The sequence below is a fragment of the Ictidomys tridecemlineatus genome, chromosome 2, assembly GCF_052094955.1.
Source record: "Ictidomys tridecemlineatus isolate mIctTri1 chromosome 2, mIctTri1.hap1, whole genome shotgun sequence".
Lineage (NCBI taxonomy): Eukaryota > Metazoa > Chordata > Mammalia > Rodentia > Sciuridae > Ictidomys > Ictidomys tridecemlineatus.
In genome coordinates, this window is record NC_135478.1 from 173575905 (window position 1) to 173600049 (window position 24145).

Sequence of the window (24145 nt, forward strand, 5' to 3'; positions counted from 1 at the left end):
CAGGATCATTGTTCTAATAAGTATCATTTGTGTTGTTTTAACAGAGGGGATGGGTTTATATTTAATCCATATTTTTCTCACTTGCTTCATCTTTAAGCAAATGGTGTATAGAGATAGGGATATCTGTTGTGTCTTGTTTACTAATATGTTTGGGTTCTAAACCCATTTTTTCTTTTCTTTTTTTTTTTTTTTTTTTTTTTTTTTTACTTTAAAAGCAGTATGCTTTGTAGGTGGTATTGTGAATCTTCTTTTTTCAGGTCAGGAGACATAGAATGCTAGGATGTCCTACTGTTAGTGGTGATAAGTGTGTTCATTTGGTTAAGTGGTGACCACTGCCTCCCTTGTAGGTTAAAAGATACATTTTTAACCTCGAAATTAACTTGTTGGTCATCTTTGGCACCATGTGACTATCCTATTCCTGACAACTTTCCTCTGGCAGTTTTAGGGTCCATGTGTGTCACTTCCTGGTAGAGTTTCAAGCAGGAAGTAGCATAATTAGATAATCTTATGAGATCTCTGTGGCTGCTGTGTGAAGAAGGGGTTGTAGGAGGCCAGAGAAGTGGGGAGGTCAATAGTTAGGATGAGACTGGGGTGATATGTGTGAGATGATAGAGGCCTGAACTATGATGGATTAAACTGAAGTACAGATGAACTATAGATGGATTAAACTAGAACATAAAGATACCAGTATCTTCTACGAAACCCCCATATTATGCTCTCATAGCTTCCTATAATTTTCATTGATATGTGGAGGGAGCTAGATGAGTTTGAGGTGCATTTTGGTGAGGAAACTGAGAAGACTTGCTATAAATAAGTGACGGGGAATGTTTTTCAGGTTTCTAGCATCAGCAAATGGGTAAAGAGCAGTGCTGATTTCTGGGGTGTAGAGGTTTGAGTGGGGCTTATAAAGGAAGATGATGAGTTTCCTTTGGGGCATGTTAACTAAGAGGTCTGAAGTTTAGAAGAGGTGTCAGGACTAGTAATGAGTAAGTGTGGAATTTTTTGGAGTATATCTGGCATTTGAAGCCATGGGAAGAGTTCAGGGTCAGAAAGGAAGACATTTAGAAATAAGATCTGGGAGCATAAATGTATTGAAGGTTAGGGAGAGCATCCCAGGGATAAGGAAGACAAATGTCTGGAGAGAGAGGAAGAACAGCAAAATAAATGAGGTGGTAATGAGGTGGTAGAGGAGCTGAAGGCGAGGGGCGGGGTCGCACAAAGGAGAGGGGGTGGCTGGCTGGCAGGAGGAAGTGAGAGGTGGAGCCCGATGGGTGTAGCAGTCCGGAGGTTGCTGAGGTTACTGTGAGATTTCTGTGTGGGGTGATGGAGGTGAAATCTTAATTGTGCTTGGTTGAGTGGAACTTGAGAGTTGAAAATGTAACACTGTGTAGACACGAGAGAGGCAGCAGCTGAAGGTGGAAGTGGGGTTCGGGGAATATTTTTATTTTTGATGGTGGAGACTCTAGTATGTTCAAATCCTTACAGGACATATTTAATGAAGAGGATGATCATTGGTAGAATAAATTTGCTTAGGAGGTGGGATGAAATGGGATCCAGAGCTCACAGGGAGGGACCAGGGTATCTATTTCCCTTGTACTTCACTTTAAGTCTGTTGGCTGAAACAATCATTTTAGGCTTTAATTTTGTGTGAACTTTTATTTATTTGAACTTTATTCTCGTAGGAATTTCTCCTGAACAGTAACTGATAAATGGGCTACCTATGACACCACATTTAACAAAATGTTAGCTTTATGGGGCAGGAGATATTAAAGCCTTTTTTCTTTTCCCAAGCAATGTCTGGGAGAGTACAAAATAAGCTTTGAAACAAAATTAAAAAAAAAAAAAGCCTGTTGGAAAATGGGATGCTTCCAAATGTAAACATGAAAAAGTCATAGAACCAATCACTTGGTTTTCAACTATAGTGTTATAGTTAAAGCTTCATCCCGGGGTATCATAAACTGACTTCCAGACCACTCATGTATAATCGAATCAAGCCTTTATTGAAGCACACCAGTGGCGGCTGACCAGAACATAAAGCTGTTCCCCTGATGAGCCCCGAACAATTGCAAGGGCACTCCTTATAAGCCTGAAAACCGCAAAAGGGGTGTTCAGGGGGTCTAGCCAATGCAAGCAAGCCAGGTTACAGAAGCAGTCAAGCGGAGGGAAACCTAACCAATCACAGTTAGCCCAGTCACCCCAGTTACAGAAACAGAGCCCCGTTACCCTAGTTACAGAAACAATACCCCATTAGGTAGTTCTGTGTTCTTAAAGGTTTCTATAGCAAAAGGAAAAGAACATCTTGCCCCAGTCATGACCCTTCTACTTGGCATGGTTGTTTTACAGGATGAAGTCATAAAACAAAATGGAGTCACATTTGCTCCTACTATCGCAATAGTTTGCCAGTTCATATATTTCCCAAATTGGTTTTTAAAAATGTTTTTATTTTAACCTTTGTGATTAAAATAAACAAAATTTACTTGAGCAAATTAAGGTTAGAGAAGGGAACATATAATCTAATCCAAATATGGTTTCACACACCAACTATTCACACTGACGATGGTGACATAATGATATTTGATATTCACTGGTCACACCTTGGTCATTAGGGAGAGCATCCCAAGGATAAGGAGCTACTTTGTCCTTTCAGCATTACTTTTTATGTTCTCAAAAGCATATTTGTCCTGAATTTGTTTGCTCCAAGAAATGAATGGGATCTCATTCCTCCCATATCTTCTGAGGAACTAGATGATAGTTATATTCACGAAAGTTGGTGGTGCTGCTGCAGTGTGAGGCCTTTTGTGTATTATTTTATGAGTTCATCTAGGCTTTTCTGATAAATCTCTTAAAATAAGAAGGTAAAGCAGTTAGAGACTTTAAGCATTAAAAAGGAAGAAAATATTCCATCCATGTCTGATAGGGGAAGCTGCACTCACCATATAAGTCAGTGGATGTAGTTCTTTCTCATGTACCTGATCAGAAGTAGTGGGGACATGTGTCCATTCTTCCCTTTCACAAAATTGCAAGAATTTCTCCTTTTGAGCAGTTCATTTCATAGCGTTTTAGAAGGCCCTGTAATAACCATTCCAAGGACATAATTTCCCTTGGAAAATTTCATAATAGTTTTCATGGTATAAATGGTTTCTTAACGGTTAGCCAGTGTTGAGATATTATCTACATTTTTGATGAGTATTTATTAAAAGTCTCTAGAGCCAGGTGTGGCAGTGCATGACTGTAATCCCAGCTCCTTGAAAGGCTGAGGCACGAGGATCACAAGTTCCAGACCAGCCTTAGCAACTCAGTGAGATCCTGTCTCAAAATAAAAAGGCCTGGACATATAGCTTAGAGGAGAGCACTCCTGGGTCCAATCCCAGGTCTGTACATGCTACTAAGAGTATACTTTGTTTCAAACTGTGATTTCTTCAAACTTATAAATAGCAGCAAAATTGTTCTGGAATAATAATAGCAGCTAACATTTATAGCCAGATATAACTACTTTGTCAGAACTTTATGCACATTATTGTATTTAATTTTCACACAAGATCCTTATGAAGTAGGTTTTATATTTTTCTTTATTTATAGGTGAGGAAACTAGGGCTTAGAGAATTTAATTAACTCAGCTTAGGCAATATACTTTAGTAAGCCCAAACTAAGATTCACATCCAGATATGATTTTTAGAAAGTGGTTCTCAACCTTGGTTGCATGTTAGAATCTATTAGCTTTAAAAAAAAAAATACTGATGCCTGGGTCTTGCCAAGGAGATTCTTAGTTGATTGGAAGTCGATCTTAACATCTGTGATTGCAAATAAGTTTAATGTAGGGTCAATATTGAGAACCAGTGCTCTAAGGGCTGGGGCTATAGCTCAGTGTTAGAGCGCTTGCCCAACATGTGTGAGGCACTGGGTTCAATTCTCAGCACCACATAAAAATAAACAAAATAAAGAACTAGAGCTCTAGAACTGTGTTGGCCTATAAGGAAGTCACTAGCCATGTATTATTAAGTTGCAGTTAATTAAAAATTTAAAAAGCCATGTATTATTAAGTTGCAGTTAATTAAAAATTAAAAATCTTAAAACGTGGCTAGTTGTGACCTTAGTCACACTAGCCACATTTTAAGAGCTCAATGACTAACTCTGGCTAGTAGTTACCATATAGGACTATATAGGTTTAAAACATTTCTGTCATCTATAAAGTTTATTGAACAGCACTGTAGAGCTTGTGCACAGCTATTTCATTTTTGATGAGTATTTATGTGTCTCTCTTTCCCTTTGAGTTTGGGTGATAGAATTAAACTACAACCTAACAATCTGGAAATATTTGCTTATTAGATCTGATTATGGTTCTTAGTATATGTAATTAGGTGTATTTAATTTACATGTTGCTTTAATTTTCTTCAAAACAGAAACAATTATCCTCATTCTATAGAGGATGGTATGTGGAGGATTTTGTTATAGAGGAGGTTATGATCTTATTTTATTGACATTTCATCATCATTCCTTAGGATAGATTCCTAAGATAATTCTTCAGTTTATAAGTCTGAATATATTTAATTCTCTGTAAACCTACTTTTTAATTTTATTTTATTGGTACTGGAAAGTGAACCCAGGAACTCTGTAAGCTTCTTCTTCAGTCCTTTTTTATTTTTTGAGAGCTGGTCTCACTAAAGTTGCTGAGGCTGGCCTTGATTCTCCTGCCTCAGCCTCCTGAGCAGCTGGGATTATAGGTGTGCACTACCATGCTATTTTTGGGAGAGGTTGAACTAGTTCTCTTTTCCAGCACTCCTCAAGAATCTTCTTCCTACTGCTTCCTTGACAACACATTATTATTATTATTTTTTAAGAAAATTTTGCTGATTAATACAGTATCTTGCTTTATTTTTTCTTTCTTTATTGCTAGAGAGGCTTCCTTTTTCTATCTGTGCTTGCTAGCAGTTTCTTACTCCTTGTGATCCTAGGATAAAATATAATGGGTTGTTTTTTATAATGCTTACTGGAGGAAAGTAGTCAAAGTGGTACTCTGCACTTTTGTAATTCCTATGGTTACTATTTTCTTATGCTTTAGTAGTAGATTACTTTTAATCTAAGTAAGTGCTGTAATTTAAAGAAAAGTTGTTATTGGGTGATCAGTAACCATAAGAGTAGCAGAATCATTACCATTTTTATCCGATAGCTTTTTAAAATTTTGTATTTTCAAGCTGTTTGCAATAAAGTGTACTTCTAACAATACATTACAATTTTAAATGTCATTAAAATACAACTGTGGAATATTGTAACGGGATTTTTATAAATGTCCTTGAATAGTCTTCCTTAAGAAAATGCACATTTTTCTCCTTCCATGATTCTTTTATAAAGAAACTAGCAGAGAATAAAAAAGAAAATATTAAAAGCCACTAAGGTATAGGGGTGATAGAATTCACACAGCTAGTTAATATTGGCTCTGGGACTAGAACCTGAGTTTTCTGACGTCTTTCAAGTTTCTTTCTATTCAACAATGTCCTATTTCAGTCAGTCACATAAATGTTAACATAGGAGAGTATCCCTAATCTAAAAATCCAATATGATGAATGCTCCAAAATCTGAAACTTTTTGAGCCCTGATAATGATGCTTAAAAAGTTTCAGATTTGGGAGCATCTTGGGTTTTCAGATTAGGGATACTCAACCAGTAAAGCCTATCAAAATATTCCAAATTTGTGGAATCCAAAATATGAATTACTTCTGGTTCCAGGCATTTCAGAAAAGCAAATTCAACCCGAGTTATTTTAAGCATAATGCCCTCATTTGTACATCATTGGTGGACATTTTTCTATCTAGTTAGCAACAACTGTACAGATAATGTACAGTTTTCCACATGGAGATGGGAAGGTTGAGGGTTTTCTGAGGTTGGGGTAAGTGAAGAATTCTGGGTTAATTTGGAAAGACCACTCCATACCAGGTGCTTACTTTGGGATAAGCTTTCAGTGATCCAAATAGGGGTGAGCATGGATTCAGACACCAAATTTGCTGCTACTATTCCATAAGAGATTACAGTTTACCTTTTAGTCTAAATAAACAAGACTGGACAACTTCTGTAAAGAGGGGAACATATGTTTGTTTGTTTTTTTTTTATAAACTGGCGTCTCTACTATTAGTAATGATTGAAAGAGGCAATATAGATAAAAGGACAGGGCAGTACATGCACAGTAGGAGAATTTCATAAAGTTTGGAGATGTTTCTAGACTCCCATTATTTCAGATATAATAGCATCTCTATTCATTTTTCTACCCATCAGTCACTTCCCACAACATATTGCTTATAATTGTTGATGCTAAATAGTTGTTAATTTGAAATTTCTTAGCAACTTGTTAATTGGCCACTTTTAGAATTTGGGAATAATCTGTGGTAAGATGGGGGCAGGATACCTAAAGGAATAGAATGGCTAAGCGGCTTAGGAAAATTACCTATTACACAGATTCTTTTAAATTCTGTTAAATATGTTCTTATTTCCAGGAAGCTTGTGTGTATGTTACAGCCCGAAGTTTGACTCTTGGGAACAAATCACATATTCAGTGTTTTACTTTCATAAAGGTACTTTATATTTATTAAAGTTTACATAATTGCTTTTTTCAAATAGTAGCAAATTAGATTTTTAAAGCCTTACTACTTCTATCAGTACATTCTATTCCTATATACCTACATAATACATGTTTCCTGAAGAAATTCACTAGTGATAAATATTAAATTAGCTAAATATTATATACTATATATATTTTTTGTCCTGGCATATATGTCTTTCTAGGCCCATGAACAAATCCTAATAGATGTATTTGCCTAGAGTATGTGTGTTTGCCTTTTGTTACTAATTGGAAAGTACCTATAGCTTTAAATCAGACAGTGACATCAGGTTTTAGTTTTAAGCTAAAATTGTGATCTCTGACCTTTAGACCTAAGATGTGTTTATTTCATTTTATACGTCTGTGGCCCTGAGCTATTGATTAGGCAATAGGCTGGGGAGCAGGAGCAAATGCCCAACCTTTTCCAGTTTTGCAGTAGGTCACAGCATGCCCTCTCACAGTTATAGTTTGAACCATAATAGGGAGTACTTATTTGTTTAGTTCTTCAAAATTAGCATTTGTGTAGTACTATGGGTGGAACTAAATTTTTTTTAAAGTTGGATTTTTTCCCCTCAAATATTTAAAAAATATTTATGCCAAGACACACCACAATTCATTATTCTGCAGGAGTGCCTAATATTACCTAGGTGCTAGAGATCAAGGCAGATGAGTTTAAAAAACTTAATAGTGGAGAAACTAAAAGTAACTTTACAACTGGACATATATACATACCTACATAGTATAAATGTAAAGTTTTGTGGAATGTTTCCATACATTTTTCTCATGGTTAATGATTAAAACCAGTGAATAAACTATTCTGGAGACTAAGTTAGAATAGTAGAGTGAAATCCAGTATACTGGGATTAATGGTAGCCCAATCCCCTTTTTAACTAAAAGTGGGATTATTACTCAGAGTGTCAGAGGGTCTTAATGCCTACAAGTGTGGCAGTGAGCTTCGAAGCATGAGGGCTAATGAGCCATCTGATATTCTCCATCTCTTAGATTATTAAGTAGATTTCTTTGGATCCTTTTCTCCCTGAACAATCTAATCCACCTCTTATGACCTAAGGTTACATAGAAGCTGAAAGCAACCGGTAGGTTGTGCCTGCACTCAGACGATCCACCTTAGTGCAGGCTCCCATGAGAATGAGGGCCCCCATGAGATGGAGAAGTCACAAGGTGCTCGCTCTACCAGATTCAGTCATTTCTCTGGTTACTGAAATTGAGAGTGTTACCTAGAGTCACTGTCTTAAGTACAGTTCCAGTTGTTTCTGACATTCCTTCTCTGGCTTCCAGGATACAGCAAGACCTTCACTGCTGCTCTTGGGAGTGCTGGCTCACACGGGACACAAGGCATTACTTTCCTCAATCTTGGTGGGTGATGAGGAGATGTTCTCTCTCTGTTCTGACCTCCCAGTACATGCTATGCCTCAGCTTTCACGGTCTTATTTTCTTCTCTCTGCACCTCATTTTCTCATCCTCTTTGAGACTCCGCTTGTGATGACACTCACCAATCCTCTTGATATCTGATGGGAGAAGGTTTTCTCTGAAACACACCCTTCCATTTGACTCCATTAGCTTTTGTGGTGGGAGTGTATATTCCCCCTTTAGAAAACGTAGGCTCTGAGCTTATGCTTTTGGTAGCAGTCCTTAGAACATTTGTTAGTGTTGATGTATGATGACCTTGGATAACACATTCCCTAACAGCCTATGAAAAGTAATACATCATCTTGACCCAAAAGGTCAGGGCCTTTTAGGAATTGTCCATTCCCTTTTGCTATTTATGATAAGGCTTATGGGTTCTATTCACGACCAGCTTAAAGTGAGTTGTTTTCATTGAGGAAATATGGCGATGGGAACCAGATGAATGTTAAACTTGGGAGTATTAGGGGACTCTCATGGTGTTTATTGTATTTCCATATTGAAAGGTGCTTTTCTAGGCCAATTGGAATGTGGACACAGAGTTTTTAGTATAAGAACTATGAAATAGTTACTTGCCTACATATGGGAAATGGCACAATATTTATTTATAGATTGTATTCTATTAGTTTATGGTATTAATAACTCTTATTTTATGATTTACTTTTACATATGTGAAGTGTGTCAGTCACTTTGAGGTCAGTGAGTTTTTGTACATTTGACTTGGTAGTATTAGAACTTGAAATATATTACAAAAGATACTTTCATGTAATTGTGTTAGGTAACAGTAAAGGAACATCTTATAGAAAGTATTCCATTTACAAGCAATGGCAAAATATTTAAAGAAGGAAAGCTTCAGCTTGAGAGCATAGGATTCCTTGATATCTTTCCCCATCCCTGACCTCTGCTCCATCTGCTGTCATGACAAAGGTTTAGATAAGTACAATGTGAGGGGACTGAAAGAAGTAAGAACCCATAAATGGTAAGTGCATACAAAGACTGTTTTTTTTTTAACTACTTTATTATATTGTAATGTTGGGGGATTGAACCCAGGGCCTTACACATGTTAGGCAAACATTCTACACCTGCGCTATATTCCTCAGTCCCTAAGATTTTTGTTTTGAATGATATTATTGATAGTTAAGTATTTGATACTAAATTGGCCAATCTGAGCAAATTTTAACATGATCTCAAAACCTGCGGAGAATGGCCTTAGAGAGGCCTGGCTCCACTGCTTCAAGTGACAGGGAGAGAAGTATAAGGCTCCTGCGTCTGGGACCTGAGTCTTACTAGAGTGCTGAGTCAGCACGCCCAAGAGTGGTGTGGGAAATGTCCCACAAAAATAACCTAGCATTTTATGAGAGCAAGGGTTTCTTCCTCTTTTTTCCTCCTGGGAATGACTTGGAAAGGGCAAGGCAGGATTTAATTTATGATCTTCAGAGTGTACAGAGGGCAGGAATACTAGAGCTTTGTAAAAAACAGGCTGTTTTGACATAAGTTCTCTCTCCTGGAGCACATTTTGGTTTATAGGCACCAAAAGACTTAAACTCTTTTAGAGGGGATTTTAATACAACAGTAGTACTTGTTTGAGGGATATATGTTTTGCTATTAGTTGCTGATAATTTCTATGTAACATTACCCAGTTAAAATGTGTCTTCTACTGATTGAAATATTAAAGAAATATTAAGATTTAACAAATTTCCATGAGCCTTAAACATATCTACATAAGAGCTATGCTTAAAAATACAAAAGCTAGTCTGGTGCAGTGGCACACGCCTATAATCCTGGTGACTTAAGAGGCTGAGACAGGAGATCACAAGTTCAAAGCCAGTCTTAGCAATTTAGCAAGGCCCTAAGCAGCTTAGTGAGACCCTGTCTCTAAATAAAATATATAAAAAGGGACTGGGGATGTGGTTCAGTGGTTAAGTGGCCTCGGGTTTAATCCCTAGTATAAAACAAACACATAAATCTCAAATTTAAGAGCAATTTTTAAAAAGCTATTATTTAATGAATACTAGAAGCTAACTATTTTATTTAAATTATTTTGGTCCTTGTTACAATTCTGCCTGGTGAGGGTATCCCCATTTTACAGATAATGAAACCAAAGCTGGAAAGGGTGAGATGTGTGACTGGACTTCTTTCATTGTTCCTCAGGAGGGATACTAGGTCAGTTTCTCATTGCTGCTGTAATATACCACAACCTGAGGGCTTAAAACAACCCAGACATTGCCTTGAACCTCTGGAGGTCAGAAATCCAGAATGAGAGCTGAGGGGCTGAAATCAAGGCATGGCAGGAATGGGTCCCTCTGGGGACTCCAGGAAGAATTTGTTCCTTGCCTCCTCCAGCATCTCAATTATATCACTCCGATTGCTCTGTCACTATATGATCCTCTTCTCCTCCATAGTCCAGTCTCGTTCTGCCTCCCTGTTATGAGGACTTTTGTGATCATGTTGGGTCCGCTATTGGTACTCTCCCCATCTCAAGATCCTGATCATATCTGCAAGGTCCCTTCCATTTACAGAAGCTACAATAGTCACAGGCTCTGGAAATTAGCATATGAATACTCCTAGGGGTCATCTTTCCACTTACCACAGGTCCTACCAAAATTTTTGAAGAGAGAATCATTCTTTGGGTGGGACTGTCCTGCACAGTGAGGATTGAACACCCCTGGGCACCACTCAACAAATACCAGGAGGAATCCCCCACCCTATCCTAATGATGGTGATAACCCCAAATAATACATTTTTAAATGTCCCTGCCCCAGGGACTTAGTACCATCTTAATTGCCTAAACCCTTTCCACTACGTTTCACTAGGTTATTCCTCGTGTTTTTCCAATTGAAATGTTGACACGATAGTAAGATTATTAGCTTATGTGTGAAGCACTTTAACTTCACTCAGTCCATGTGAAAGGACACTTAACTGATTGGTTTATACTCTTTCCTTTCCACAGAATGCTTTCTATGCCACTGGTTAGTATAGGTTTCTTTTCTTCTTTGAGAAAGAAATGTAGCTAACTCAAAATTGAAAATTTTCTCCTATATGAAATTCACTACTACCACACAAATTTATTTTTTTTAAGATCCTAGAAAAGTTATTGACAAGAGCTCCTTCCACCCTCCCATTCTCCAGAAACCTATATTTATACTATGTTTCAATCTGGGTAAAAATGTTCTGGCTACACAAATATCTAGCACTAAGTTATGAATTCTAAGCAGCTAGCTATGCAAAGAAACAAATTAGTACTTCAAAAATGTCAGGATGCCATAGAGATCACCTTGATGAGTATCATGGTTTCTTTATGCAAGATGGTGGTGACGACTAGGAATGACAAAGATGGGAAACTAAACTGCAGAGCTCTCCCAGCCTGACTATGGAGAAAATCCCATTATAAGCTATTCCCAACTTGTCAGATTGAGGAATGATTCATGTTGCTGGGTAATTTTGATTCTAGTTTCCTCTGAGAGATCATTTAGATTGAAATAAAACCATGCATGACTTGGAACAAAACTATAGGTATAAACTTAGATAACCAATGCTAAATGTCTGAAGATAATTCGCCACAGATAGAAAAAAAGGAGACCTGGTTAGTCCTATGAAATAAACTAGCATCAGACAACTTGTTATTACATGGTAAAACCTTTTGTGTTTTGAGAGGTTCATTGAAAAATTGGGATAATGTAGAGTTCTGGGCCTTATGTGAACCTGTACAGGTTTTACCACTTATAGGTGATTTGAATCTTTGTCTTTTACAGAACGTTATGTGGCTGTTTACTTACCTGGTCATTTCTTTCATTTACTTAACATTCAACATCCAGACTTGATCTGCCACAGCCTATTTCTGACAGGTAGGGATAGTATTTTCTCCCATGAATGTGGTTCATTTGGATTTGTTTTGACTTTAGTATCTATGTTTGAGTGTGAAAAGTTTCCTTTATCTGCTGACTTTTTTTTTTTTCCAGAAAATAACAAAACAAATGATACGCTACCTCATAGTTCTTTCCAGTCCCTGTCAGGATCCCTGGTACTGGATTGGTATTCTGGAAGGCTCTACAGAGCATTCTTTGACCAGTCCTATTTATTGCGGTTCCTATGGAACACCTCCCTAGATTGTGAGAAGATGGCCATATTGCACTGTGTGCTCTCTTGTGGACAAGATTCACAATTCCTGGAAGGCCAGGTAAGAACATGGTAAATAGACAACACCAAAAGTATTTATTTGGTAGTTTAAAATAATGGAAGTTATTTTTACTTGTTAATAGTTAAGTGAGGATTATGGCCGATGTTGTGACTTGAACATATTCTTCCTTTGTATTTCCTTTTTATGGATCTCTACCAGACCTCCCACTATGAGGGTGTATCTGTTCTTCTGAGCAAAGTAACCACCTGCCACCTACATCCATGATTTTACTTTTTGCAATTTCGGTTATCCAAAATTAACTGTGGTCTGAAAATAATAAATGAAAAGTTCCAGAAATAAACAATTCATAAGTTTTAAACAGTGGTGTTCCAAGTAGTGAAATGAAACCTCACACTGTCCTGCTTGGGGTTATGAATCATCCCTTTTTTTAGTGTATCCGTGCTGTATATGCTACCTGCTCATTAGTCACTTAGTAACTCTCTCGATTATCAGATCCATGGTTGCAGTGTTGATAGTGCTTGTTTTCAAGTAATCCTTATTTTACTTAATGGCCTCAAAGCATAATAATAATGATACTAGCAATTGAAATATGCTTAAGAAACCTCTAAATACTTAACTGAAAGTTCTTAATGAGAGAAGAAAAATCCTAAATTAACATTGCCAATGTTTCAGAATAAGGTTTCAAGCATCCACTGGGGGGGGTTAGAACATATTTATTCCCTGAAGATAAGGAGAAACTATTGCACTCTTTCCCACATTGTGAATGAATGTTTAACTACATCAGTAACTTTCCAATTAAGTGCTCAGTAAATAATGAGTTTCTTAAACTTCTACTTTTTTCCTGGTTTATATTTGTCATAAATATATTGTCAGAAGGGCTAAATTTGGTGGTGGATATTTATTGCATTTTTAATGATAGCTTCCATTTATGTTTTATGTTATAGTTTGCAAAACACCAAAACACTTCTACACCTTCTCTGTGATTTAATTTTCTTTTCTTTCTTTCTTTTTTTTTTTTGTGGTGCTGGGGATTGAATCCAGGTCCTTGAGCAAGTAAGACAGGAAGCTGAGCCATATCCCTAGCCCTCTGTAATTTAATTTTTACAGCTAGGCTGTGAAGTCAGAAATCTTATCAGATTTGGCTGGGACTAATAGGTTGCTGATTAACTGGGGAAAAATACAATAGACATTTAAGTTTAACCTAAAACATATAAAGGTACATTTATTCACCTATCTTTTAATGTATATTAAGGCCCTTTCTATGTAATTTAGCTTATTGGAATTCAAAGTCTTTTTTTTTTTTTTTTTTGCCCAAAACTCCCAATAATGTACATTTCTGACTCCCTATTACTTTCTGGAAAAAAATTTATTTCTAAGGAGATCCATAATTTAAGAACCTTTCCAAAGTAGTCTGTATATTAGGCATTTTTTTTTTACCCAATCTTACGTAGTTGTCTCATTTATACCTAGTTTTAAAATAAACATCTGGGAGACATGCCTTTGAGTCTTTCCAAAGCATTCAACTTCTATCAACCCAACATACTCTTTGCACTATATTTCATTTGTCCGTAGTAAATTTTATTAAATTACCTAGTTGTGAAAATAAGTAAAACTGGCATAAATAAGTTTGGAATAAAACAACATATTGGTAGGAGCGGAAATGTGAGTGTGCACTAGGGCCAGGCAACCCTCAGGAGACATTCTTCCAGCAGGTGAGGGTAGCTGTGGAGATTGACAGACAGGTGCTGCCTCCAAGTCTGGTGGTGGTTTTGCTTCCTTTGTTTCTGTATCTCAGAGCTCTCCCCATTGGTGCCTTGCATGACGTCATCCATTCTAGCAAAACCAGCAAACCTTCATTGGCACTGAAGAAGGTTTATTTGGATCCCAGTCAAGGGCATTTATTTTAAAAATCTATAAAAAGAGGTCTCATTTATAATACTGTTTCACCCAGCCAGAATTAATATTATTACATATCTTAAAAAATAGTGTAGAAGTGAATGTATTCCTAGGTAATTCCAAAACATAGAATTAAAAAGATTCATTTATATAGTATATAAACACAGGTATGTGTATATATGTACATTTGTACTTTGGTTGTGGGGATGGCGTGCCTATTTAAATACCAACAGAGTTCTGTTCTCTTCTTAAAGATTATTCAGTGGATTTCTGAGAATGTCTCTGCCTGCCATTCATTTGACCTCATTCAGGAATTTATAATTGGTAAGAGATGCTGATGTTGCACGCTAAGTCGAATACTTGACCCTTTTGCTTGAGGGAAAGCAATAAATTGATAATGAATGCCTCAATCTGTCAAAATGCTGCCTAGGAACATTAAAAAAAAAAACTATTGCAGTCAGCAGCTAATTAAATTTCATTCTCTTGTGGTTTTTGAGAAGCTGTGGCTTTTTAGACACAGATAAGATATAAGATAGGATTTTGATTTTGTGACCTTATTAGTGACTTTGAAAAAATAAAATCTTTCTTAGCCCAGTTTTATGTTGTCTGGCTCTGTATAAAGTGGTGTAGTGTCATTTAAGTAGATGTAGTAGCAAATTTAAAAAAAAATTGAAATTATTCTCATTGTTAAAAGCAGAACTTAAGCATTTTAGTCTATAGATAAAATCGCAATGGTTAACCTTTTAAGGATGATAAATAAAGCAGTGGAAACTTTGGTTGGTTTGCTTGATTTGGTTGAATTATAATGTAGATTTCCTTATTCTTATTAAATCATGTCTCTTTTCTCTTTGAAAAATCTATTCAGCTTCTTCTTATTGGAGCATATATGCAAAGACAAGTAATGTGGACACGATTTTGCCATATTCTTCAGTGCTCACCTGGAATACAGTAAGTTAATACTTTGTATGCAATTAAACTTGATATACAGTGTGGGTCAGTTGTAGGACATCCCTGTTATAGCAGCCAAGGTTATTTCATTTCTGTTTTGACTGATGAGGAATTGAGTTGGAATTTTATGGCAGAAAAGTTTAGCCTTCCTAATCTGAAAATCTGAAATTTGAAATGCTCCAAAATTGATATGCTTAACTACTGAGCCACATCCCCAGCACCCCCTTTCTCCTTTTTGTATTTTATTTAGAGACTGGGTCTCATAGAGTTGCTTAGAGCCTCACTAAATTGTTGAGGCTGGCTTTGAACTTGTGATCCTCCTGCCTCAGCCTCCTGAGCCTCTGGGATTACAGGTGTACACCACCACACCCACCCCCAAATCTAAAACTTTTGACACCATGAGTGTCAACAGATGCCACAGCTGACCTCAAGTGATGAGTTACAGTCGAAACATAGGTAAAATATTGCATACAACTGCCCTCAGGCTATGTACCTAAGGAGTTTATAGGAAATATAAATGAATCTCATGTTTAGATTTAGGTCCCATACCTAAGACATCTCATTATGTATGTGCAAATATTCCAAAATATGAAATAATCCAAAATCCAAACTATTTCTCATCCCAAGCATTTTGGGTAAAGGATGCTCAATGTAGAGTGAATCCCTGTCCTTGGCCAAAAGTATTTATATAAAGCAGGAGGAGTAAAGGAGAGAGTACAGGATATTTGTTACTTTTCATACTGCCAGGCAGGACTAAACCTCAAATGTAGTATTTTTTATAAAATGGTATTTTTAGTTTTTTATTGCCTTGAGTGGATTAATGTATTAGGTTTTTTATAAATGAGAAATGGCCAGACCACTGCAGTTAGACTTGGTAGATTAGGATCTTCATGACCTCTTTGTCCAGTCGCAATAATTACTCAAGCTTCCAGATCAGTAAAAGTCTTGAAATTGTAAGTAAACACGCTCTATTCAACATTTTCTTCCTTTGATCTTGGCTCTTTGCTTTTAAATTCGGAAGTGTTCCCCTGAAACACGATTCATTTTCTCTTGAATGTGGTGCAGTAAACTGAGCCTTATTAGATCAGTAGATGAAAATGCATAGCCTGTGCCTGAAAAAGGTTCTGCCTCTTTGCCTTTCATATTTAGATGTTGGAACTACATGCTCAGTCTTGAGGCAGAAGTCGTATCAAAAAGGTATTTAGAAAAATAAATTTGATTTAGGTAATACAGACACAGGAAAATAAGTCCTAGAGTAGATTGTGACACTTTCATTTTGTGTTTAGACTGCATCTTAATATAGTCCTTAACAAAGACATATCATGTGTTTGATTAATTTCTAAACTTCGGATAAGCACAATGGTAGTGTTTTGCTGAAGGCCCCTTCTTCTTTGACCTTTGCAGTTAGTAGATTTTCATGTTTCACTGTAGAATTATGAGGGGAAAACCTGCGCTTGCCCCTCCTCCAGGCACCCATGTTTTTCTTGAAGAAGACTTGTGAATGTACATGCAGACTCTGTGGTTTGGTGGCAGGAAGTCTGCAGGTTGCAACACTCTGAGGTCAGGAAATGCACACAGCAGCTCCCCTCCCTTATCACCCACTGCTTTTATGTCCTGTGTTCAAAGTGTTCAGAAGGCAGGGCTGGGACCACTGTTCCCAGCATTGTACTGAAAGACAGAGCACGTTTTAATTGAACGTTGTGTGGGGAAGTCATCCTGAAGGGACATACTTTACTTCTGCATTTCTTAACACTCTATGGGACACAGAGGCCATTGTGAACATATGCAGAGTGACATCAGGAAGTCCCACATCGAACAACAATGAAAAGAAACCACCAGTTATCACCTACATGTACCAGGCTTATTTTGGGGTTTACCATGTTGCTTTAAAACTTCTTGTGGTTGGAGTAGATTATCTTAAAGATCTCTTCTCATCATGAAGTTCTATGAATTTATGCTTATCTTTAGCAATGATGTAAATAATTTACTGTCCCCTTCTCTGACTAGCAAATGTTCTTTTTTTTCAAATTAACATGTATTAACTGTACAAATTAGCAGGTTTTCCTGTATTCTCCTATCCATGTATTGATCAGCATTGGTCAGATTCACCTTCCCTTTTATTCCGTTTCCTCCCCTGGCTCCTTCCTAATCGTTAAGAGTCCCACTTCAGGTCATCTTTGCAAATGTTTTTAATGCTACAACCTTAATAAAAAAACTTGCCACAGTAGAAAAATATTAATTTCAAGCTTCTGAATTGAGACAACTGACATATATATATATATATATATATATATATATATATATATATTTAAGATACTAGAAAATATGGTACTCCTACATGTAGATAATCTTGAATTGTGCTTTGCAAATAATTAGACCTATTTTAAAATGCTGTTGTTGTACCTATTTTAAGTGCTAATCATAGCCTAGAATGGCAATTTTAATGTCGTTTTGAGGTATCCTCTGTGGTTGAGTAGTGACGAGTGAAGCTCACAATACATCTGACCACAGGCTTCATGCTGCTGTATGGAGACCTCAGTTGTTGAAATGTTCTGAAAATTTTCTCTATTGCTGTGATGCCTTGTTTTCATAGGATGTTGTATGTTAGTCAAATCCAGGTCACTTAAGCCCTAACCAAAGACCAGTTCCTAGTTTTACAAAGCACTTCCTAAATTGTCTCTTATGGGAATCTGAAATGACAAGATGAGAGGCTAATTATACAGCTACCACAGAGACATAGTTTTTCAAAATAACAATGAATAAAGGGCAATTTTTGATATTCATTCTTTCAGTGTCTGTTTTAATGCTCACTGATTAGCAAAATGTTGTCATTTGAACTTTCTGGTATGAATTGCTTACCTTTTAGCCTGACCATGGTACTATAGAAATTTTTTATGGGAAGTTCTTATCTCTGGAATCATGGTAGATAGCGAGGTGCACAAACATTTTCCATTTGAATGTTAAAATCCTATTAATTTTGGTTCCTTTTGTGAGGCAGGGGCCAACTATAATACACATAAATGAAAGAGAAGAAAAGAGAAGAAAGTGCAAATGATTTATTACATTTGATGGTGCAAATATAATTCACCTGATTTGTTCTTAAATAGAAATTTGTAAAAAAATATATTTGCTCTATTTTTTTTCCATAGTGATTTGTTTCTTTAGAGACCCTGCCAATTAGTGATTAAACAATATTTCAGCCAGGTACAGCAGCATGCCCCTGTGGCTCAGCTACTCATAAGGTGACTTGAAAACTAGCTTGGGCATGCAGTGAGCTACTGTCTCAAAAAAAAAAAAAATTTTTTTTTCCTCTTTTTAAGGCAAGCAATAGGCCATGTTTGCTATTTATATACCCCAGACTTTATTTAAAGTAGAGGTTCACAAACTGGAAACTTTTCTCAGCTGCTGTCTGTGCAGAAAACACTTCCTGATGACTTGAGTTTGTGCAGTTGATATGTTGAGCAGGATTTTTTTTTTTTTTTTTTTTTTTTTTTTTTTTGGTGTGTGTGTTTTTCCTCCATAGGAAATTCCTGGAATAACCCTTGTGACGGAAGAGATTGAATTGCCTCTCATGAAGGTAAGGCACTTCCGCTGAGGGATGAAAGCACAGATGTGCATGACTGAACCTTTACTGCCCCCAGTAATGGTGGTTCTAAAAGGGACTGCATCATGGCAGGGGAGGATGGTGCGGGGGGGAAGGGGTTGGTTGAGTAGTCATTGAGTATGATGTTACACACCTCTTAGGAATGCTCTTTTGAGAGAGCAGTTTTCTGAAGATAGGCGAGAATTATAGGGTTCAGCTTAAACCATATACAACTAATACTTGCCATAGTGCCTCAAACCGGTTCTTACTGGAGTTCCTGTAAATTATCTTCAGAGAACCAGGGAACTGTTTTTTATTTCTTTCATGGTCACTTCAAAATGTAAGCACACAGTTATTCATCTTAGAATCATTAAATGACCTGGGCTAGGATTATCTATGGCCTTTGCATTGATCTGCAGGGCTCAGTCAAGCTCTGCATACCTCCTTCCTATGCACTGAACTGTGACTATTAGTGTCTTTGTGGTGATTTCAGAGTAAAATGGGAGGAGCAGCTGGTGTGAGTAGAAAAGAATATGTATGTATTTTAAAACTGGGGAGTCTTTTCATAGTTTCCTTGAAGTTCCTCTGTTGTTCCTGGCATTGCCTCCTGGTAATTATAGCTTGGTGCGGACTGGGAAATCTCGGCTTTTTGGCAGCAGGCAGCTCAGTGGGCTGCTGCCTTTTATTTACATTTGACTCTTTTGGATCCATGAGGGGCAGGCCAGGTCCCTGCAGCTGTGAGAGGCTGGGGTCGTCTGAGGGTCTAGTGATGCACCAATGGCAAGAGAGAGCAGACCGGAGTTGTTCAGTGGTTCTAGGTTTTGGTTCTAAAAAGAGTCCCTGAAAGAGACACTGACCAGCTGTCTCTAGGTGGAAGCGTAGGATGACTGTGAAGTCCTACTAATGTAGGAAGATGAAGGGAAAGAAAGATTTCATGAATAGTTTTGAAAGGTGTGTTAAGAGATGCCATCCTTTTATTTCATTGTTTCTGTCTTTACCAGTAATCTTACCAAACCCATATGGTGTTTAACGTACAATTAGTGAAGAAAATTTTTAGGGGAAAAAAGGTGTCACCCACAATTCTACAATTTCTAGCATATCAACTGTTGCCTGCCCCTCATTTCCTCTTGGCCTTTGCCTTAGGCATGCCTATTTTACCTGGTAGTAATGGTGACCCAGAGACATTTGATAAACACGGCAGATTATCACATCTCATAAACATTTTTCACATTACTACATAAACTTATGATTTCTAATATGTCTTAATTCATTTTTAATTTATTCCCCTAAAATTAAATGCCAGGACTCTCATTGGGTAAAAGACTATGATAATTTTTATAGTTTTTGATTCTTATTGGCAAATTAATATTCAACAAAATTGTAATAATTTACACTATCATAAAGGATTTGTGAATTTATCAGTTGGATAGTAACCTTATCGACATTGTGCATTTTCATTTAAACTAAGTAGAAAAGAGTAATGGGAAGGTCCTCTTAAGATTTTTTACTCATTGTCTTATTCCACACCCCCCACCCCTCCAGCAGAGTTGGGGATTGAACTCAGGGCCCTGTGTGTGCTAGGCAAGCACTCTACCAATGAGCCACATCCCCATCCCTTCATTGGCTTGTTCTAAGAATAATATTTGACTTTGCTTAGAAACAGAGTAACTTATTTTTACACACTCTAGCAGATTTCTGTGTGCATTCCTCTCTCTTCCCTTTATTCTCCTTTCGCCCATAATCTTCAGCATTTGAGTCTGCAGAGAGTGGTTTCTCATTGGACATTCCCACATGTGCTTGGGAGCGCTTTGGTTTATTCATAAGCTAGTAGTTTCCTGGGACAAGTTTGAAGAACTGTAGATCTGTTACCATCCTTCTTACCAGACATAATCCATCAGGGAAGGCAGAGGTACACTGTTGGGACTTCATTGGGTGCAGGAGATGATGAAGTGGCTTTGGTGTGACTAGCTGCCTCCACTCCCACCCCAGTTATTAGTGTGCAAGGCTAATCAGTACCTTCAGGTTCATGGAAGGCCTGGCCCTGAGGGCTCCCATTTCTTCTCCCTCTGTATTTGCATAATGCCACTCACTGTAGCTGCTGCTTTTATCTTTGACCTACTTTTACCTACCCCGGTCTCAGCTTAATTACACTGTGATGGACTGTGGCAGAGGCACCTGCTGTCCTCTGCCCCTGCCTCTCCAACCCCAGTTCTGTGTCCATTCTTGCCCTGGCTACCTGGTAGGAGTTGTCTCTGAATGCCATGACCTGAATCGCAAGTTACCTTTGGGATAGGTTCTTACACCAGAATCCCAGTGAGGCTCAAGGGCCCTATTTTGTTCAACTGACTGCACTTCTACTTTCCTTAGTGTAAAGGGTCAAAGGAGGAAAGGGCTAAGGGAAACTAGATGTGTGTTTTCCTCCTGCTCCTTTTGCAAGTAATTTTAGTGAGAAGTAGAGTACTTCACAAATATTTTAATATGTTGGTATGGTCTAAATGCTTGTGACCCTCTGAATTTCTATGTTAAAGTCCTTATCCACAAAGGCCCTGGTTTTAGGAGGTGGAACCTTTAGGAGGTGATTAAGTCTGAGGGAAGTGTCCTCAGGATTGAGGTTAGTACCCTGTTAAAAGAGACACTGAGGAGCTAGCTTGTTCCTTCTGCCATATGATTTTTGCAGTGGAAACACAGCTGACTAGGACAGGACCACTCATCAGACACCAGATCTGCCAACGCCTTGATATTTGGACCCCCTAGTCTCAAGAACTAGTCTCAAGAAGTAAATGTCTGTAGTTTATAAGTCACCAGTTTATGTATTTCCACATTGTAGAAGATAAACCAGTTAAACTAGAAGATTGTCATCCGAAAGACAAGATTCTCTCATTTTATAAATGGTTTGTAAAATATTAAACAAGGTCCATGCTGTAAATAAAATGTAACAAAGAGGGACTTTCCTAAGAATGATTTTATCCTTTTGTGAGCTGTGGGCTGCTCTAGGGAATTAGCGACATTCATAAGAAGCCAAAAACTGCCCTTGATTTTATGGTGAAAAGAGAAACCATTAAAGCTAGTCAACCACAGGAAGCATGTAATGATTTAAAAAAGAGAACAATAACTTACTCAAATATAAAAAGAGTGCGCTACAAATGGACATAATGGGGTATTTTTACCAAAATATTTTTTTTTAAAAATTGGACACTTTTAATGTATTTGATCACTTGTGGAGATTACCGGCTACCTGACCCAGAAATTGGGAAGACCAGAGAGACTTAAAGGGCCTTCTAACCTATGGCCACCCAGAGGTGAGGGGGGTTACTGCAAGTGTCAATCAGGGATCTATAGTTCCTGAGCATCCGGGAAGACTGGTTGATACCTGGGATGTTCTCCATCCAGAAGGTTGTTTGTGTGTTTCTTCACTTAAAAAGTGAAAACTGAAACAGTTTAAAAGCTGTTTTAACTAGACAGAACAAGAGAATAATTAATTGCTTAGTGAAGCATACTTTATTTTCCTTGACCCTTTGAAATTCAGACAGATAGCATCCCTTAAAGATTTGTTAAGTGATCCCAAGTAGCAGCATAATCACAATGCAATCTTTCACAATTTTTAAAAATTAGAATCATTGCAAAAGGTAGTATCGTCAGAAGTGTCAGGTAATGGGAAACACTGATTTTTTTTCCCCCCACAGTTCAGTCCACACATTTTTTTTCTGGGACAATGAGTTGTAGTAAATTCAGTTAATATCACAAATCATAATTTTATGATGCTACAAAAAACATTACTTTTTGGAAACAGAGCCTCTGGTTGGTGATCTCATTCCTATCATTTCTGGGAGATGGGGATATAGTCAGACTAATTCTTTGCTGATAAAATTCAGGAACAGACTGTGGATCAAGGAATCTTGTTTTTGTTCCTCTTGTGTCAGCCTTAAGTTTTAAGGTCAAGAGGAAGGCTTTCTCAGGGGATATGCTCTGAGAGAGCCAAATGTGAGATGGAATAGTTTAGAGCCATATTTAGTGATTGCATTAAAGAAAAATCCAGCCCATTAAAAAAATGGCTAAACCACCCCGCTGGGCAAGGAAGTGGAATTTTTTTTGTTAGATACTGGAGAAGGAGGAAGTCCCAAAGGAGAAGGAGACCTTGAACTTGCAGTTCTCTCAGTGGGCAGCCTCAGGAGTTCTAGTTGTTTGTGCCTGTTTAAAGTACCTTAGTTTAGTATGGTCTCTTACTAATTTACGTCCCTATAGGCATTTCTCTGCCTTTGATTCTGTCTATGCTGGAGGTGGTGGGTTGCTGTTGTTTCTCTGGCTGTAACTAAAAGCTGATTCTGAGATGAGATCCACTGAAGAGCCAAATTGGTCTGGCACTTTAGCTCTGCTAGTTGAGTCCTGGCACAGAGGGAAGGGTTCTCTCTGAGTTGGCCACCTCCCCTAAGACTTGTGCTAAGAATCATCAGAAGTAGGATCAAAGCCAGGGGACTTTGTAAAAATGAAAGGCAGATGTTTATTCCTGACAGTAGTTTGCAGATGAGCCAGTACCATGGGGCTTTTTTGTTTTGTTTTATTTTTATTTTTATTTTTTTGGATCTGTTGGCAATTCAAATTAAAAATGGGAAACAGTTGTTAATATAACACATGGGTGCTTTTGATTAATTAATAGTTGTGATGGGCTGCATTTGGAAATCATTTCAAGTCATCTTACGAGAACAAATGAGATTATTTCTGAAGAAGAGACTTGGAATAATTTCCCTGTTTTCCAAATCAAAAGTTAAGGTTCCCTTTTGTGCAGGAAAGTGCTCCTGGGTCATTTCTTGAGAATCTCATTGCTTCTAGTACCAGTCTTCCCGGAGGAGCTAAATTCATAGGTATTTTCCATATAAATCATTTCTGTGTGTTTTAAAACAGTAAGCGTTCTTTTCATGCGGTTGGTGATGTGCTTCTTGAACTATTGCCATTGTTACAGGACTAGGTACTGTCTTTCAATTCAGTGATCTCCACATTTTTATAACTTAAAAGAAATTGCATCATTTACTTAGTAGATACCAAACAATGGCATATGTATTGATTCTTTTTTTCCTTTGTATTCTCCTAATTTCTGTAAGACATTGTAGTTATTATAATAGAGCAGTGACATCTCTGAAAGATCATAAGTTCCACGTGAAAATATTTCTGGGACTTTTGGCTATCAATATTTCTTACTTACATGTAAATTTTAATTTCTGTCTTAAATTCAGATCCCTTTCCTTTTAACTCCAAGGTTTTGGACATTTTAGGCCATGGATTTCTTTGAGATATGGTACAAGGTATAGACTCTCTCCCCAGAAGAGTGTTCATTCAAGCACTCGGACTCCATTTTTACACACAACCAGTGGGTGCTCAGCTGCTTGCAGCCTAACCATGGACTTGTCCAGAATTCTGCTTCATTAGTTTATTCTTGGGTGACACAGATTCTGAGGAAAGGAATTTTTTTTAATGGTGTGAGGAGGAAGGTAAGGGGGAGTGTGGTCTTCTGACAGCAGGACAGCATTTGGCCTGAGGGGATGAGTCCAGGAAACAGGGAGAAGGCACTAAGTGTC

The 24145-nt window shown here is 37.5% G+C and overlaps 1 protein-coding gene across 10 annotated transcripts in view; it reads left to right on the forward strand.

The window, feature by feature from the left end:
• Gsap (gamma-secretase activating protein) overlaps nt 1-24145 on the forward strand; it is a 152891-nt gene that overhangs the window by 40341 nt on the left and 88405 nt on the right. For all 10 annotated transcript variants that reach the window (XR_013435157.1, XR_013435156.1, XR_013435155.1 and 7 more), the window contains 7 exons: nt 6485-6562; nt 7885-7962; nt 11763-11855; nt 11970-12187; nt 14299-14368; nt 14910-14992; nt 18516-18569. Coding sequence is in view for 7 of the 10 variants with exons in the window: in XM_078040182.1 (XP_077896308.1) it covers nt 6485-6562; nt 7885-7962; nt 11763-11855; nt 11970-12187; nt 14299-14368; nt 14910-14992; nt 18516-18569 (674 nt within the window). In the remaining 3 variants the exon portion in view is untranslated. The remainder of the gene's footprint in view (nt 1-6484; nt 6563-7884; nt 7963-11762; nt 11856-11969; nt 12188-14298; nt 14369-14909; nt 14993-18515; nt 18570-24145) is intronic.